This window comes from Amphiura filiformis, chromosome 5 (genome assembly GCF_039555335.1).
Source record: "Amphiura filiformis chromosome 5, Afil_fr2py, whole genome shotgun sequence".
Taxonomy (NCBI): domain Eukaryota; kingdom Metazoa; phylum Echinodermata; class Ophiuroidea; order Amphilepidida; family Amphiuridae; genus Amphiura; species Amphiura filiformis.
The window spans coordinates 78877703-78892716 of record NC_092632.1 but is presented as its reverse complement, the minus strand read 5'-3'; the positions used below and the strand labels follow the sequence as shown (position 1 = coordinate 78892716).

The 15014-nt window shown below is 36.5% G+C and overlaps 1 protein-coding gene across 2 annotated transcripts; it reads right to left on the bottom strand.

The window, feature by feature from the left end:
• Positions 1-3856: 3856 nt before the first annotated feature.
• Positions 3857-12484, bottom strand: LOC140153785 (tubulinyl-Tyr carboxypeptidase 2-like). 2 transcript variants are annotated; one of them, XM_072176639.1, is made up of 9 exons: positions 12134-12483; positions 10746-10834; positions 10160-10216; positions 8723-8797; positions 7120-7291; positions 6113-6158; positions 5661-5740; positions 4998-5081; positions 3857-4342 (listed from the first exon to the last, which is right to left on the bottom strand). In XM_072176639.1, exons 1-9 carry the CDS (start codon positions 12386-12388, stop codon positions 4082-4084), a joined length of 1119 nt encoding a protein of 372 aa, XP_072032740.1. In that variant the 5' UTR covers positions 12389-12483; the 3' UTR covers positions 3857-4081. The 2 variants fall into 2 exon arrangements, with proteins under 2 accessions (XP_072032740.1, XP_072032741.1); XM_072176640.1 differs by lacking the exon at positions 8723-8797 and having other exon boundaries at positions 12134-12484.
• Positions 12485-15014: the final 2530 nt, after the last annotated feature.

Genomic DNA, 15014 nt, shown 5'->3' with positions numbered 1-15014 from the left:
ACGATTCCAAAAAGTTGACAACCCTTAGCACAATGATATTTATGCAGCGGTTTGTTCCACTCAGTTATGGGATACTAATACAATGCTGTGGTATTCAGTTAATTGCAAATTAAAAATACAAATATTATATCTAGATTATTTACAATTATTGCTTTCTGCTGAAATGCAGACTCAAATAATTAGAGATACAGAAATATACACTATGAAAGACAAATTGGAAGGTAAAATTCATGATATTTGTCATTCTGCGACTTAAAAAGGTATTTCAAAATGTTCTTTGGAATGTTTTTATTAAGACATAATTATTATGGAATTTCACTTGCATCATTTAACCAAGTGGCTATCCTTAATATACATGTACAGCATTAATTAACAATAAGATTATAGGTGCCTTTTTAATATCTGCAACATACACATCCTATAGATAGGCAAAAACTATTTTGATCCACCGTAAATTATACTGAGAGACTGACTAGGTAATAATATTAAATATTTAATATTATTACCTGGTCAGTTTCTTTGTATATATTGTTTACTAAAAAATTTCAAAGCTGCATCTTCACAGATCCCCTCTACTGTCACTTCGCAGGTTGTATCATAATGTGGGCGTTATCCCCAGCCATACGACAGCACGGTTTCATGGCTCTGACCAGCACCCGAGCAAAAGATATTGGTAATTGAGATCGCTGTTCATCATAGGGCTGGATAGCTCGGATGCACACCACTCCACGCCATACATAAATTCTGCCAGTCACATTTCCCCAATATGAAATTTTTTTAAAGTAAAATTTTAATTTTAATTTTACTTCATTAAAGTTTGGCGGAGGCGGGTTCGAACTCACGTCGGCGGGACTGCTTTGGACACACTATGAATCCAGCGCCTTAGACCACTCGTCCACTTGTCTTGTTGGAATTCATTTGAAACTTATTTGAAGATATCGCCTACCACGTGACAAGCAAAGGCAGAAAACGTACCATATTTTGGAATTTTATTTCAAATAAAAACATTTATGTGTATTATTAGCGCTCAATTGTTGCTAACTGCGTGTTTTATACAAAAAAATCCAACGATAAGCATGATAACTGGGCGTCTATATGGACAATACATTATATCGATTTTGACACGTGCTTGTGTCTCAGTACATTTCCATGGTCAGTAAAATACTATAGAGAAAAACCTACCATTTTCTTGTATACACGTTCGATGTTTTGATCAAGTATGTGAATATTCGACATTAGACCCACAATTTTTTTTCAGGAAATAAAAGATCAGATTACCATAAAAACGAAACAGTAATCTTTTGCCGGGTCTAATGTTATTTATACATAGATTTTTCAACGTTTTTTCTATCCTTATTCTTGCTCAATTAAAAAAATATTTTGGCGTATATAAAATGGAAATAAAATTCTCTGCCTCATAAACGACATCAAATGTGCCACAATTGGGTATCACGAATCGTTATATATGATGTGCAGTTAATATTCATATTTTCTTTTATACAGAGGATGCTTCAGTTTTGACAGGAAAAATATTTTCTTGAAAACCCTCTCACTCGGTTATTTTAAAAAGGTAACCACGCTTCCCTAGAATGTGCAATAAATTAGCATTAATTTTTTTTTATTCTAACAGCAAGCGTTTCTAGAATGTATTATGGCGAAATGTGGTGTAGCTCGGATGGTAGAGCACTGGTCTTGCAAACCAGGTCACAGGTTCAAACCCCACTTAAGGAGACTCGATCTTTTGTGCGTAATTATAGAGGGCCAGGGGATTCACTCTATAATTTAAAAAATTATTTGAAGAAGTTAAAGAGCCCCAAGAATAAAAAACTGTAGTGTAATTCACGCCAGACACAATTCTTTATATGACAAAAATTAATTTTTGTAATCGATCAAAAAACAAACGTTTTATATCAATTTTAAATTTAGCCTGAATCGGTAAATATGGTACCTCTCGCCCTTTTTTAGGTCAAGGCTGTTTTTACCATTATGCAGCGAACCATTGTTGAAGCTATTTCACATACATGTACAAAACATACTAGAGAAAGAATGAGGCCATACTGTTGAAATATCTTTTGTTGATTTCGAATGATAATGTCATAAAGTCGTAAATTTTAAGGTCAAATTCCTAAAACCAAAACAAAACATTGCGACGCAGATATTTCCCGACTTACGCAATTTCATCATCACATCAGTGTCTTTATTATTTGTTTGAAACCTTTCCCAAACGTTCGTGCTCTTTATGCATAAAATGGCTAATCTATCTTTACAAAACGCGTCTTTTTTTAGTAAACAAAAGGCTAAAGATGGCATTATGAGATTTATTATTTATCATTACACTCCTCCACTCAACTGCCACCGTGGCCGAGCGGTAAAGCACTAGACGCGTAATCAAAGGAAGTTCCGAATCGCTGGTTCGAATCCCAACGAAGCCTGTGGAAACTTTTTTCTTCTTCAAAATTCATGATCGCATTCCGAAATGAGTCACTTGTCGGTAAATCATGTATCGTATCCTTAAGCCAAATGTTCTTTGCTCTCCTTCCCCACTATAAATTATTTGGTATTTGAGGATACAATACTGTAAAGTAGGAAATTTTAACAGTATTAACTTTTTGTGATTTTGAACAGTTTTGTGGTTTCTTTTATTCGCGATTCCAAACAGCTACACATTAAGGCTATGAGTCAAAAATATATTTTTGTGGGCTTTTAAATTTACTATTTTGAAATTAACCAACAAAAGTGCACAAATAAAAACCTGTCAAAAAAAAAATTTCCCACTACATAGTACTAGTAGCTATATTGGAATTGTCGCAGCTGACATAGGGTACCTTTCATCGTTAAGGGCTCAAATTATAAATACTGTTCTTACGCTGGTTTCATACTGCATGCCGCTTTCCGCTGAGCGGTGTGACGCTTTATCACACCACTTGCATTTTTCTGCAAGCGGCAGTTACCAAGCAGCATGCCGCTCAGCGGCAGTGGCATGACTCTGAAAGCAAAGGTCACCACTTGTATCCTGTTCTCATACGTCAGAGCTGCAACGCTCACAAGTTGACCTGAATTTTTGCCGTTTTGAGCAAAGCAGTGGAGTAACTCGATTTATCAGCTTGCCGCTGGTCACCGCTGGCATTGTTAGTTGATTGCATAAGACGTAAAAATCATTGCCAGAGCGGCAAATGGCATGACAGAATGACATTGGCCATGAATTGTATATGTAGCGCACACAAAGAAAATTAGTTGTGTGTTCTGCAGCTGAATGATGATGATAAATGATACCAAAATGATATTCATGCTACAGACCAATCAACTTGTTTTCCTGTGTGACCAATGTATTGCACTAGGTGGGAGAGAATTAATCCAAAATACCCCTGGCATTTAACCTCTTTTGGTACAACATCTTTGCCCAGAGCTACCAGAATGGTTAGTCTTGATCAAGGCTTCCTCCATACTTTTTCTCTATTCATGCTCTTCATAGAACCCATATATAATCAGTGGTAGAAGTAGCCTATCATATAATGGACTCCCTAAAATTTTTAGTTAGGGCAGATTTTTTGTGTAGGACGATGAGCTAGGGAGGAAGTGTGCCTTGTGGGGTGGGGGTGGTGTGCATTTTGCTCAAACACTACCCCTGCAGTGCACAGTATGCCTGGAGTAAAGTAAGATAAGAAAGTCCACTATCTGGCATCAACAATTCAAATGTCAAACCATGGTCAAACAAATTTTTACAAAGTTATGATGGTAAATAATTATTTTGAAAGAATAACATTTGAAACAGAAATTTTTGGAAGATGTGGCAAAGCTTCCATGAATTTTATATTCACTAACTATGGACGCCAAAGGACTTGAAGCAAGTCTACCAGAATGGCATCTTGGCACAGATCTAGAGAACCTCTCCTTGTTCAACTTCTAATCGTGCAGCTGTACTTTGATGAAAGTTTTTTTTTTTAATTGCCAAATAGAATAACCTCAAAAAGCACTCTCTTGACATGATTGTAATTTCAGTCATTTGTTATACAAAAAAGAAGTCATTTAAACAAAATTAGTATTAAAATATTGCACTTTTAAACTCTTATAGCATAACTTGCTAGATTACTCTTTTTTTCTCGGTCACATTTTTCTCCTTTGTTTCATCGCTGGTGACCTTTGACACAGGTGATGCAACATCTGTGGTTGATGTAGATGATTGTGATTCCTTCACAGCTGCTGCTGTCGATTCTTTGGGTGAGGGCGCTATTGAAGGTTCCCTGCGGCTTAGTCTTGATGGATTTTGTTTTCTTGGAGATGTTGGTTGGCTTTGTTTAGATTCTTTTTGGTACTGATATGCAGATATTGCTGACCACTTGAACTGTAGTGTGATAAACAAATTATTGTTAATAATTTAAATATTTAGATACGCCTATGAATAAATTGACATTGAAACTTTGCAGAGGATACAAAAATAAGTTTTTTGAGTTACTCAAATCATATTTCAAAGTTAATTTGAACTTACTGATTTTCGAGCAAACTATATTGGGGCTTTTGAACTGATATTTCAACACATTTTTGGGGGTCTGGTGAACTAAAATTGGGTCAAAATATAGGCTGTGGAGAAGTTCCATAGTTTTTCCAAATTTGAGCTAAAATGCTACAATTTTGGAAGTATGATCCCCAAATGTGGGTTTTCGGAACTGGAGGGCATAAAAAAGGACCCTTGACCACCGCACATACCCGTACCATCTTTACACATGAGTGCCCCCATGGGATTCAGTTAAGTTACATTTGGACAAATGACCCATGAAATTGTTTCCTTTTGAGGTGTATCTAGGTGTTGTTGGTTGTTACAAATGTATATGATTTTGTGACAAGTTGGTTTTGTAAGATGAAGTAAGTTTTGTTAGAAAATGCACTAAGATGATAATTGAAAATGATCTGTTTTGGTATTATTTAAATTATCCACACCCTATGGTACCTGAATATTCTCTGCAACTGCTGACTGTTAATAGCTGAAAATAAACACTCACCCTGTTTTTCATGTCCTTGGTAAAGTCTTCTATATGCTTTTGCAGATCTACTCTGGACATTTTTGACATACTTAAAGAAACAGACTGAAAATAAAATCAAAATGTCAAGTTAAACCAGTCTTTCAGAAGACAAAGGTCTTATATAACCATGTTGTTCAATCTGTGACTCTTGTGTTTATTGAATAAATCTGAACAAAGTTACCCCATAAAATTACCATTGGTAGTGATGACCACAATTCTGAAATTGCTCCAAAATAGTGAACAAACTCTAATCAATATTTCACTACAAATATAAGTAAAGCAAGAGTCACATCTGATCATCTGATGAAGGGCAATCAAGTAGATTTTGAGACATACATTATGCTCACCTATACAGGCTTTTTAGTCTGGCTTGAGTACATGTAATATTTATTTTGAACATGGACCCGTCCGGACACTAAGGCTGCTCCCGGGGGCTGCTCCACACAGAGCGACTATTTTAACAAACTGTCCTTTAATCCAGTCTTTTGGAAGGTGAACCCATTCCTTTAAAATCAGATCACTCCCAACCCTACTGGGTCCTATTTTATTTGTTGGTAGTCTCACATTAATAGCCCAAGTGTGATGTTGTGCCCCTGTCAGGCCACAACCCATAGTATGGGAACCCCTATACTCAATCCTTACCTTCCACTGGACTTGCTCAAAGCTGTGGGGATCATGAGATACAGGAAGGCCAAATTTGATTTTAAGAACTGTATGCCAATCTGAAAGAAAATATAGTAAAATCTTCTAACAAACTGTACACAAATTACACAATATAGTAACAGCTATGGTCGCAATAATTACAATGTGTTTTATACTGCAGAATATAAAGAGCTTGGCAAAAATGTTCAGAAATATGGAAATTGCAAAGAAAGCAAATTTTATCACAATTTACATGGTTCTGAAATATTTTTTATAGCTATCTTTATATTTAATACTTGCTGACAGTTTCAAATCATTTTAACATGATTTTGCAAAATCATTTGGAAAAAAGCTTGCACAAAGAAGTGGAATTAAACTTCACATGTTTTAATAATACGTTACTGTTTATAACATATCATTACTCAAACTTATAAACAAGTTATTTTACTTACATTTTTTGTATGCATCTTCAAAGTCAAATGCCATGTCCGCCAGCGACTGAAATAAGAAGTTGTACCAGATTATTTGATTTTGAAACATAACATGATGTATGGTTTTAGACATGCATCAGAAGTTGTTAGCACATTTAATCAACTGTTATTTACTCATTTTCCTTTTAAAAACATCCGTTAATTGAATTTGCTATACTTTTATGTTTTAAGGTAATACACTATTTCAAAGTGTTGCGATTTGGTAGTTCACAACATCTTGCGAATGGTAGTGAGCTTCGGCAAAAATTGCATTGCTCATTTCCTTGCGAGGGTGTAGAAGAATTCAAATATCACAGAAATGCTTTTATAGGTCCTGTGGTTCTTGAGTTATGTTGTAAAGAGGGCTAAAACAACAACACTTTTGTAAAATGTACATAACTCATTAACAACAATAAATTAAGCAAGTTTCCAAAGTATATGATTTGTAGAATGAACTTTTGCAAACCATCAAAGTGTTATTTTGCAATAATATATTGATTTAGACAATAAAAATCAATTATCAAAATATTTTCAACTGATTTACTTTGAATTTAACAACGAAAATTAAAGTACCACTCAACTGCTCAATCACATGTGGGAAATAATTGCGCACATATACGAGTCAATTAATCACACTTAAAAGGGCATTTCGTGATCCACAGCCTCATCCCCCACTTTTCTCAAAAAAAGTTGAGATTTTTATATCACTGGAAACCTCTGGCTACATAATGTTTATGTACAAAATATTTCTTGCAGATTAATTCGTTTAGCAAAGATATCGTGAAATTTGAATTTCGTTCTGGTGCACCAGAACGAAATTACAACGCATTGTCTATGGAGCAGTGTAATACACATAATCATGCATAACTCATGAATCTAAATCGGAATCAACTGAAATTTTGGGAATAGGTTTTTTTGTGGATATCTAATGAAAAATGACATAAATAGAGGATGCTAGGATCACGAAATACTCCTTTAATTGTCCTCACCTTATATTGCAGTGGTTTATACATAAGATCATCTCTTCTACTTAATCCCAATGCACCATACCTCCCAGCAAAATATACACCCAGTACCACATGACGATGTATGTTGCCATTGAATTGTGTCTTAAAACTGATGGGGAATCTTTCAAGTCCTTGAGCACCATTAGTAAGATAACTGTTAACATGAGTTAAAGAGTTCTTTTTAGCACAGACGATGACTTTCATATTCTTTTTTACTCCCATATACATTTTGTGCATACATTCATTAGGGTCAGGGTCTTAGCTAGCCACCCGTCTGGGCGCCGTCACCACGGCCAGTTTGCCCCTGGGACGGGCAAAATTAATGCCTTTGACAGATGCTATATTATAAATTGTTTGTTTTGAGAAGCTAATTGACCTTTTTAGTAGACCAAATTTGTAGTACAAGGCCATATCAGCACATATTTGAACTCTTTGAACCCCCAAATGGGCTATAGATGTCTGGGAAATGTTTTAAAGGTCAAATTAGGACAGGCAATTTTATTCAAATGACGGGCAACCATCAATTTCTAGCTAAGACCCTGATTAGGGTATACTATCAGAACAGTGATATAGCATCATAGCACTAGTGGAAATTTAAAATGAGAAAAGTGATGAGAATTGGACAAAACTATGAGAATTGAAAATGTTCTCATTTCTATGAAACTTTACACCCTGTGGGACTGGTAGGGGCACGCTATACTAATTATCATGTTAAAATGTTCTCATTTAAAACAATAAGACAGGATGTTTACACTGTAATTAGTATTTCTTATTCATTTGAATGAAGAAAAATGCCCATTAGGGTGAAATGTTTCATAGAAATGAGAAAATGTTCCATCTCATAGTTTTTGAAAGAATTCTTATTCTAAATTTCCACTAGTGATATAGGGGCAAAGGGGGCACGTCCCTAATGTTGGTTTCACACTGTCAGGCCACTTCTAGGCTTTGCAGTTTGAAATTTGCAGGGGAGCTTTTTAAAACGCTCTCCTTGAGTGCTGCAGGAGAGCATTTTTACTATACTGTATAATATATGGTTATTATTGTTACACCAAAGGTAGGCGAGCAATAAAAAGCTCTCCTCAGCTTTATTTGAGGGGAGTGATGGGGAGCAATCGCTCAAGCTCTCCTCAAACAGCAAAGCCTGCTGACTTTGCTATCTGACAATGATTTTGCGTCATGCAATCGGCCTAGCAACACCAGCAGTGACCAATGTATCAATCACTCCACTTTGGCTTTGCCGTAAGTGGCAGATTGCTAGGAGTTGAATTCCAGTCAAGTCTGGAGCATTGCCGTTCTGACGATATGAGAAGTATCAAGTTGTAAGAACAGAATATGATTTTTCAGCAACATAGGCTTTCAGAGTCGGGAACTTGTTTTTGCTTGCCGATATGCCGCCAACAGATTGCAACAGCCTGTTGTTATACATCACAACCCTTTGGTATATGATTATGGGATGTTTTGATTATTATGTGATTGTGTCACATTTTTAAGAAGTTGAAATGTTGATTTTACTGTTACAGTAGCTAACTGTCGCAATTTAACAATCTTTAAATCAGAGTGCAAAGTATCTTAATTGAAAGGATACAGAGCCAAGATGACAGCTTCAAGACACTTAATTGGTAAAGATTCACGGATCATCTCCTTGGCACAATCCATCAACCTGAAAGGGTGCAAGGAAAGACAAACTCATCAATTAAATCTATAAGCATTCAATGTCAGTAGACTACATGTATTCAGAACTGAAGTGATATCAAAAGATACAACAAAAATGGTAATGTATGTACAGTACAACAAATTGAAAACATCTTAACACTAATAACGGCGTGTCCGTCCGTCCGCGCGCTATCGCGTTCGCGTCCGCACGGATCACGTTCACGCGGTGCACTATCGCGTGCTTGCGGTGCGCTATCACGGAGTATCAACGGAAGTGTGCGTGGAGTACAGTGCGCGCATCGGAAAAGCATTACAGTGTGACTAACAGGTGCATCTCATCGGACCAATAATTATAGGCCTTATTTTCAACACATATTTCACTACCGAACATGTGCACACACCAAACACGTGCATATAGGCCTATTTCAGCAGAACATGACTATTTCCGGAATCCTCCAGAATGGTTAACATAAAAATTATCCGTTGTGGTAAGGCCTATAACCGTTTTTTATGCGTTCACGCTTTCTCATGATTGATTTCATTACTTTAGTAACGGCCTATATCCACGTCCAGATACTAATTTCGGTTTCTCTAAAGTAACAGGGCAGGGCTTGGAAGAGGCGAATGATGGGTTTCCAGATTATGGGTAGGCCTACCGAACTACCGAAGTAAGCATCACACCTATAAAACAAACAGAGTTGATTAAGTTGTGTCAAGTTTGGTCTTGATCATTGAGAGACGCATTTCATAGTAGTTTAAAAAGTCAGGGCAGGTATATGGGTAACGGGTTTGGGTAATTAGAAATAGGCCTATCACGAGAAGCGCCCGACCTGAGAACCGCGAAATCTAGTAGTCTATATTAAGGCTATATATCTACCTCCAGTCAGTGGCACTATCACTAGCTTTGAAGTTCAGCATGTGCTGTGTTGGCTTATTTCTGAAAATTTCTGAAAATTGCAGGAGCTCTGTTAATCACTCTCCTGAGTTTACTAAGGTGCTCAACAAGGAGCTCAATCTTACATGTATAATATCTGTATTAAGACATAGGGATTCAAGTAGTGAGGAGCTCAGTAAATCATTCTCCTGGAATGTTGTTAAGGAGAGCTGTAGGAGCTCTGGTGCAATCGAGCAGCTCAAAAATAAAGGTCTGGGCTTAAATAGCGTTGTTTCTTGCGTGTATATGCGCCACTATCGCGCACATAAAAGTAAAAGCTAAGCTAACATAGAACACACTGAACTTCAAAGCTAGTGCGGCTAACTGGAGGCAGATATAATATAAAACTATACAAAAGTTATGGAATTGTTAAGAATTTCTTAAAAGAGAAGGGGGCAAGAGAACAGCAAAGAGACAACCGAGTGAATGACTTACCCTGTAAAAGGTCTGTTTTTTCTTATTTCAAAGAATTGTGTTCCAGTGTGATTATATCTGGTAGAAATCAAGGAAATTTAAAAATGCCCTGAAACTTAAAGATTAATACCAAGTTTTTAAACTCGCTGTATTTCTTGTACATGTTTTGCTTACACGTACAAATAAAGTGTGGTTATCAGCTATTTCAGAATTTTATTTACAAGTGCAATCACTGTCACACAGTGGCATAGTGTGAGTACCCGCTACCGGGCCTGATTGGGGGAACAAGCCATTTTTTGACATCATGTTTTCCAGTCAAGTTTTGCATCAGGAACATCACCCAAACATTATATTAGAAAATTATAAACAAAAGCATGCAAGTCTATTAATAAGGGTTTATTTGATCAAAAATCTGTAAGGGTACCTTTCAGATAAAATCCTGCTATGGGGTATCTTTTAGGTAAAATTTGTTGCAAAACCGCACTTAATTCCTGTTTAGGAGTGTATTTTGCTCGAAAGGGCAAATCCTGTTCAGGGTATTGAAAATCTCTAGTTACGTATGTGAAACTTGAATGGCAATTTGTGAAGCTCAACTTCTAAAGGATACTGTAAATCATTCATGTAGTCCTGCACAGCTTCCAGTCTATATGGCACAGAGCTATTCACTTGAAATGTTGGTGCTGGATGAACTGGGGCCTGATGAAAAAAACAAGAAACACAAAATTATGGTGAGCCAATTTAATGGAAGGTATATGTCGATTTTTATTTATCATGGTAGAATTTTTTTTTCCAAACACAATTTTACATACCTGGTACGTGATGTGATCAAGCAATATCAGTCGGAAGTCGGATATTGATTTTCAGATATAGCCAAACAAAGACAATAATTTCTTGTTGCATTTTGTTTTCCAAACACTGCAACTGTTTATACCTTTGGAACTAAATGTTCAATTTCAATTTTTTTTTTTTGCAAAATGTATTTCAACCTGATTTCAACCTAGAGGTTAGTTGAAATCAGGTTGAAATTTCAACGTTGATACAACCTGATTTCAACCAACTTTCAATGCAAAAATTAAGGAGGTTGAAGTCAGGTTGAAGTCTAGTGCCGTACTATTACGCTATCTTTCCTATTCGGCGAGGATGACAATTTTGACCTCCTCGTCTGTTTACAAACAGAGAGGTAGACAAAAGACCGTTCTGCTTGTCCAAACACTGAAGTATCAGAAGGATGGTCCACAATAGTGTGATTCACGGAACATGAATAGCCGGGATTAAAAAGCTGTCAAGTAGAACCATGTGCTTCTTTTGTCCAATTTGCCATCAAGATTTCATATGGAAACAGTTCAGACCCAGAACACGATCATGTCAGAAATTAATATTTTGTTCTGGACTATTTGAAGTCCATTTGCAAATACAACGTGATTGCAACCTGATTTCAACGTGATTTCAACGCCAGGTGTGACTAGTCCTAAACCTTAAACATCATTTTCCGAGGCGCGGAAGTACACCAAATTGGTGTTTATGACCTTTGACATTCTTTTGTGGCGAGTGACATGGTCTTTCAATTCACGCTGAGTGTCCTTGACAGGCTTGACTATGCTATGACTTAGTCCGAATAATCAGACCCAGAACAAAATATTAATTTCTGACATGATAGTCAGTCACTTATCTTTTGGTCGTTATATGACTATCATTTGAGGACTGAGTTCTTACCATACATCTTCCGTTTCAGACAATAGCTTGGGATTATTGGGGCAGAAGTTATCTTTTGAATTCTTTCATGACCACTGGCACTGAAGCATAGTCATATAACGACCAAAAGATAAGTGACTGACTATCATTGAGTTCCGCAGTCTAGGTGTGCCCACAAACTTTCCTTGTTCACTGAAGTTGTTGACTGTTCATGTTGTTGCAGAAATTTAATTTGATAAAATAAATTAAGTAATTTAACCTTAAAGCTCGGGTGGTCTAAAAGTCCGGACCGCCCTAAATTACCTTAGGTAATTCCTTAGCCTCCCGTATGGTTTGCACCATCTTGTCACCATCAGGGTGTATTTTCTTAACGTGATTCCACATTCTATCCCAAACATGATTTGTGATTGGGAATCCGTCCTTATTCACGTAGAATAAAACCCCACTATCCTCTTGTTCTTCCTCTTCCTTATCCTCCTCTTGCTTCTCTGTACGCCGATTCTTCCTATGTTTCTCATCTTTACTTGTAATTTTTGACATTTCATACAGAAATCGCATGAGAGTTGTTTTCCTGCACTGCACTTTTCATGTTTTCTTCACTCAATGGTCGCCGCCATATTGTTTATGGTTGTCGTGGAAGCAAATAGCCTAAGCAAATGTAAAGTAATTGCAGAAGCACTTGCAACCGTACATTTGTGACCGCACAGTACTTATCCTACCATTACTGTGTAGGGGAGACCGGGGCAAAGTGGACCAAATTTTTTTTGTCCAGCCCAAACAGGATTACGAAGCAAGGCAAGGCAAAACTTACTAACAAATGACATTTAAAATGAAGTTGATCAAAAATGCAGCTTTATTGGTGTGAACTTGAAAAAGGTCGTTCCGCTTTGCCCCAGGTTCATTGGGCCGGGGTAGAGTGAAACGTGGAGGGGGCAGTGGCGGCGCCACGGGGGGGGGCAAATGCCCCAGTCAGAACTCTTGCCCCCTGTTTCCCCAGAAAAACCCAAAATTACGAAAATTTCCACTTTTGGCGGTAATTTTGCGAAAACTTGGTTGATTTTGCCCCCCCTGAAATTCATTTTGCCCCCCGAAAAAATTTCCTGGCGCCGCCACTGGAAGGGGGCATTACAGAAATGCATCCCAGTCAGGTGTGTCTTCATTGTCAACACCATTTAGGGCCTACCTCTTGGTATAGAGTTTAAACTTTTTATAGTTTATAGTTATTGTTGTAGTTTATAGTTGTAGTTGTAGTTGTAGTTGCAGTTGTAGTTATAGTTGGAATTATAGTTGAGTTTATAGTTGTAGTTAGAGTTAGAGTTGAGTTTATCGTTATAGTTGTAGTTGTAGTTGGAGTTATAGTTAATAATAATAATATAATAATATTTATTTCAATTGCCATAAATTACAAACATGAAAAAAAAAAACATTAAAAGCAATTTAAATGACAATCCAGGAAAGAAGAAGTAGACTAAACAGTCCAAGCACAATGTGTTCTTCTTTCCTGATTAATATATTAAAGTAGGCCTACATAAAATAACAATAATAATATAAATACAAGATAAACATTTGAATGAAAAAAAAAAATATATATATAAATGAGTGACTCACTCTATTACATAACTTTTGCACACAGGATGCGTCACAGTGCACAAGATAGGCAGACAGCAACAAAATTTAAAATACATGTGAACAAAGTTATTGCCTTAGAGTGGGCCTATGAATATGGAAAACATAATTTACATCATCAAATGTTCTTTACACCTGGCCTTAAACAAGGCAAGGGAGGGCGCAGAGCGGACATCATTGGGAAGTTCATTCCACAAACGTGGAAAGGAAACAAAAACAGAGTTGAAAAAGGCATTGGTATGAGAACTACATGGAGATACCTAAACTCCTTAACCTTAGAACGTTTAAAAAATTGGCAAAAAGAAGAAGAAGTACCAATTCCATTAGCCAATTTAAAGCAGAAGATCAACCTCAACAAATCAAATAAGTCACATGTTTTAAGGGATGGGCTTATTTGTTTGTAAATGGAGGAGAAATGGGAGGATTTTGGCATGTTTGCTGTGATTGTTTGCCTAGCAATATTGATCATAAGTACACAATTGATGGTGCATATCAAGGACCAAACTCTATGGTTTTATATTTGAGCATGATCACTTCTGTAAGGTCATGGGAAATTATGTAAATCGGCTTTTATATTTGATGTTGCATATCGGCTCACGCACTTTTTTTGTACCCAGTATTTCACAAAGTCCCTGTACTCTGATGACCCTATGACTTTTTGCTGGTATGTTGAGTACTTTAAACAATTAATTATAGTACTTACCTCCTACTTTAGGAACATGCATATGCCTTAATGTATGTCGACCATGTCAACAACCCAGTGTAGTTTTACATGGTTGGAAAAGTCTATTTCCTTTCGCTATTTTGCCAATCATAAGTCATAAATTGTCCAACTTTATTGACAAAAAAGAGTTTTGCAACTATTCCGCCAGCAAGGAAACACAAATTTATGTGTATCCAGTGCGTCCTTTACGTTTAAATAGTTCAGTTTATTGTCAAGTTGTGCCTCTATACGCCATATTTACGGAATTGATGATACGAGCTGATACGGAATTTTTGAACCCAAATTTCTTGAAATATACATTACCTTTTCAACTTCTCGCCACGAAAGACGGTGAGAAAAGTTCAAAGTATTTCTGTAACTTGGAGAAAAGATCTTCTGAGAGGAAAAACATTCAGAGGATAAAGAATGATTGTGATTCTTTAATTTCTAACACATCTGAAGTTATGAATGAAATTCACAGCTTTTTTCAGACACTTTACTCCAATCAAAACAATGGGCAAACTGTCAGTGGTAACATTGAGGAGTTCCTTGAAAATATTGATATTCCTAAATTAGATGATGATTATAAACAACTCCTTGATCAGCCAATTTCAAAGCAGGAATTGTATAATACGCTTGTTTCAATGAATCAAAACAAGACTCCAGGTTATGATGGTTTACCAACTGAATTTTATATTGTGTTTTGGCCTGATATTTCTGATATCTTGTTTAATTCTTTTAATTTCTCTATGGAGAATGGTGTCATGTCTCAGTCTCAAAGAAATGGTATTATTACCTTACTTTCAAAGAAAGAAAAAGACCCCCTTTATATTAAAAACTATAGGCCCATTTCAC

Coding starts and splice junctions, on each gene's coding strand:
- LOC140153785 (XM_072176639.1), bottom strand. CDS start 12,388: ATGCGATTTCTGTATGAAATGTCAAAAATTACAAGTAAAGATGAGAAA. Junction 10,835..12,133: donor AGGCTAAGGAATTACCTAAG/GTAATTTAGGGC, acceptor TTTTTTCATCAG/GCCCCAGTTCATCCAGCACC. Junction 4,343..4,997: donor CCAAGGACATGAAAAACAGG/GTGAGTGTTTAT, acceptor ATCACACTACAG/TTCAAGTGGTCAGCAATATC.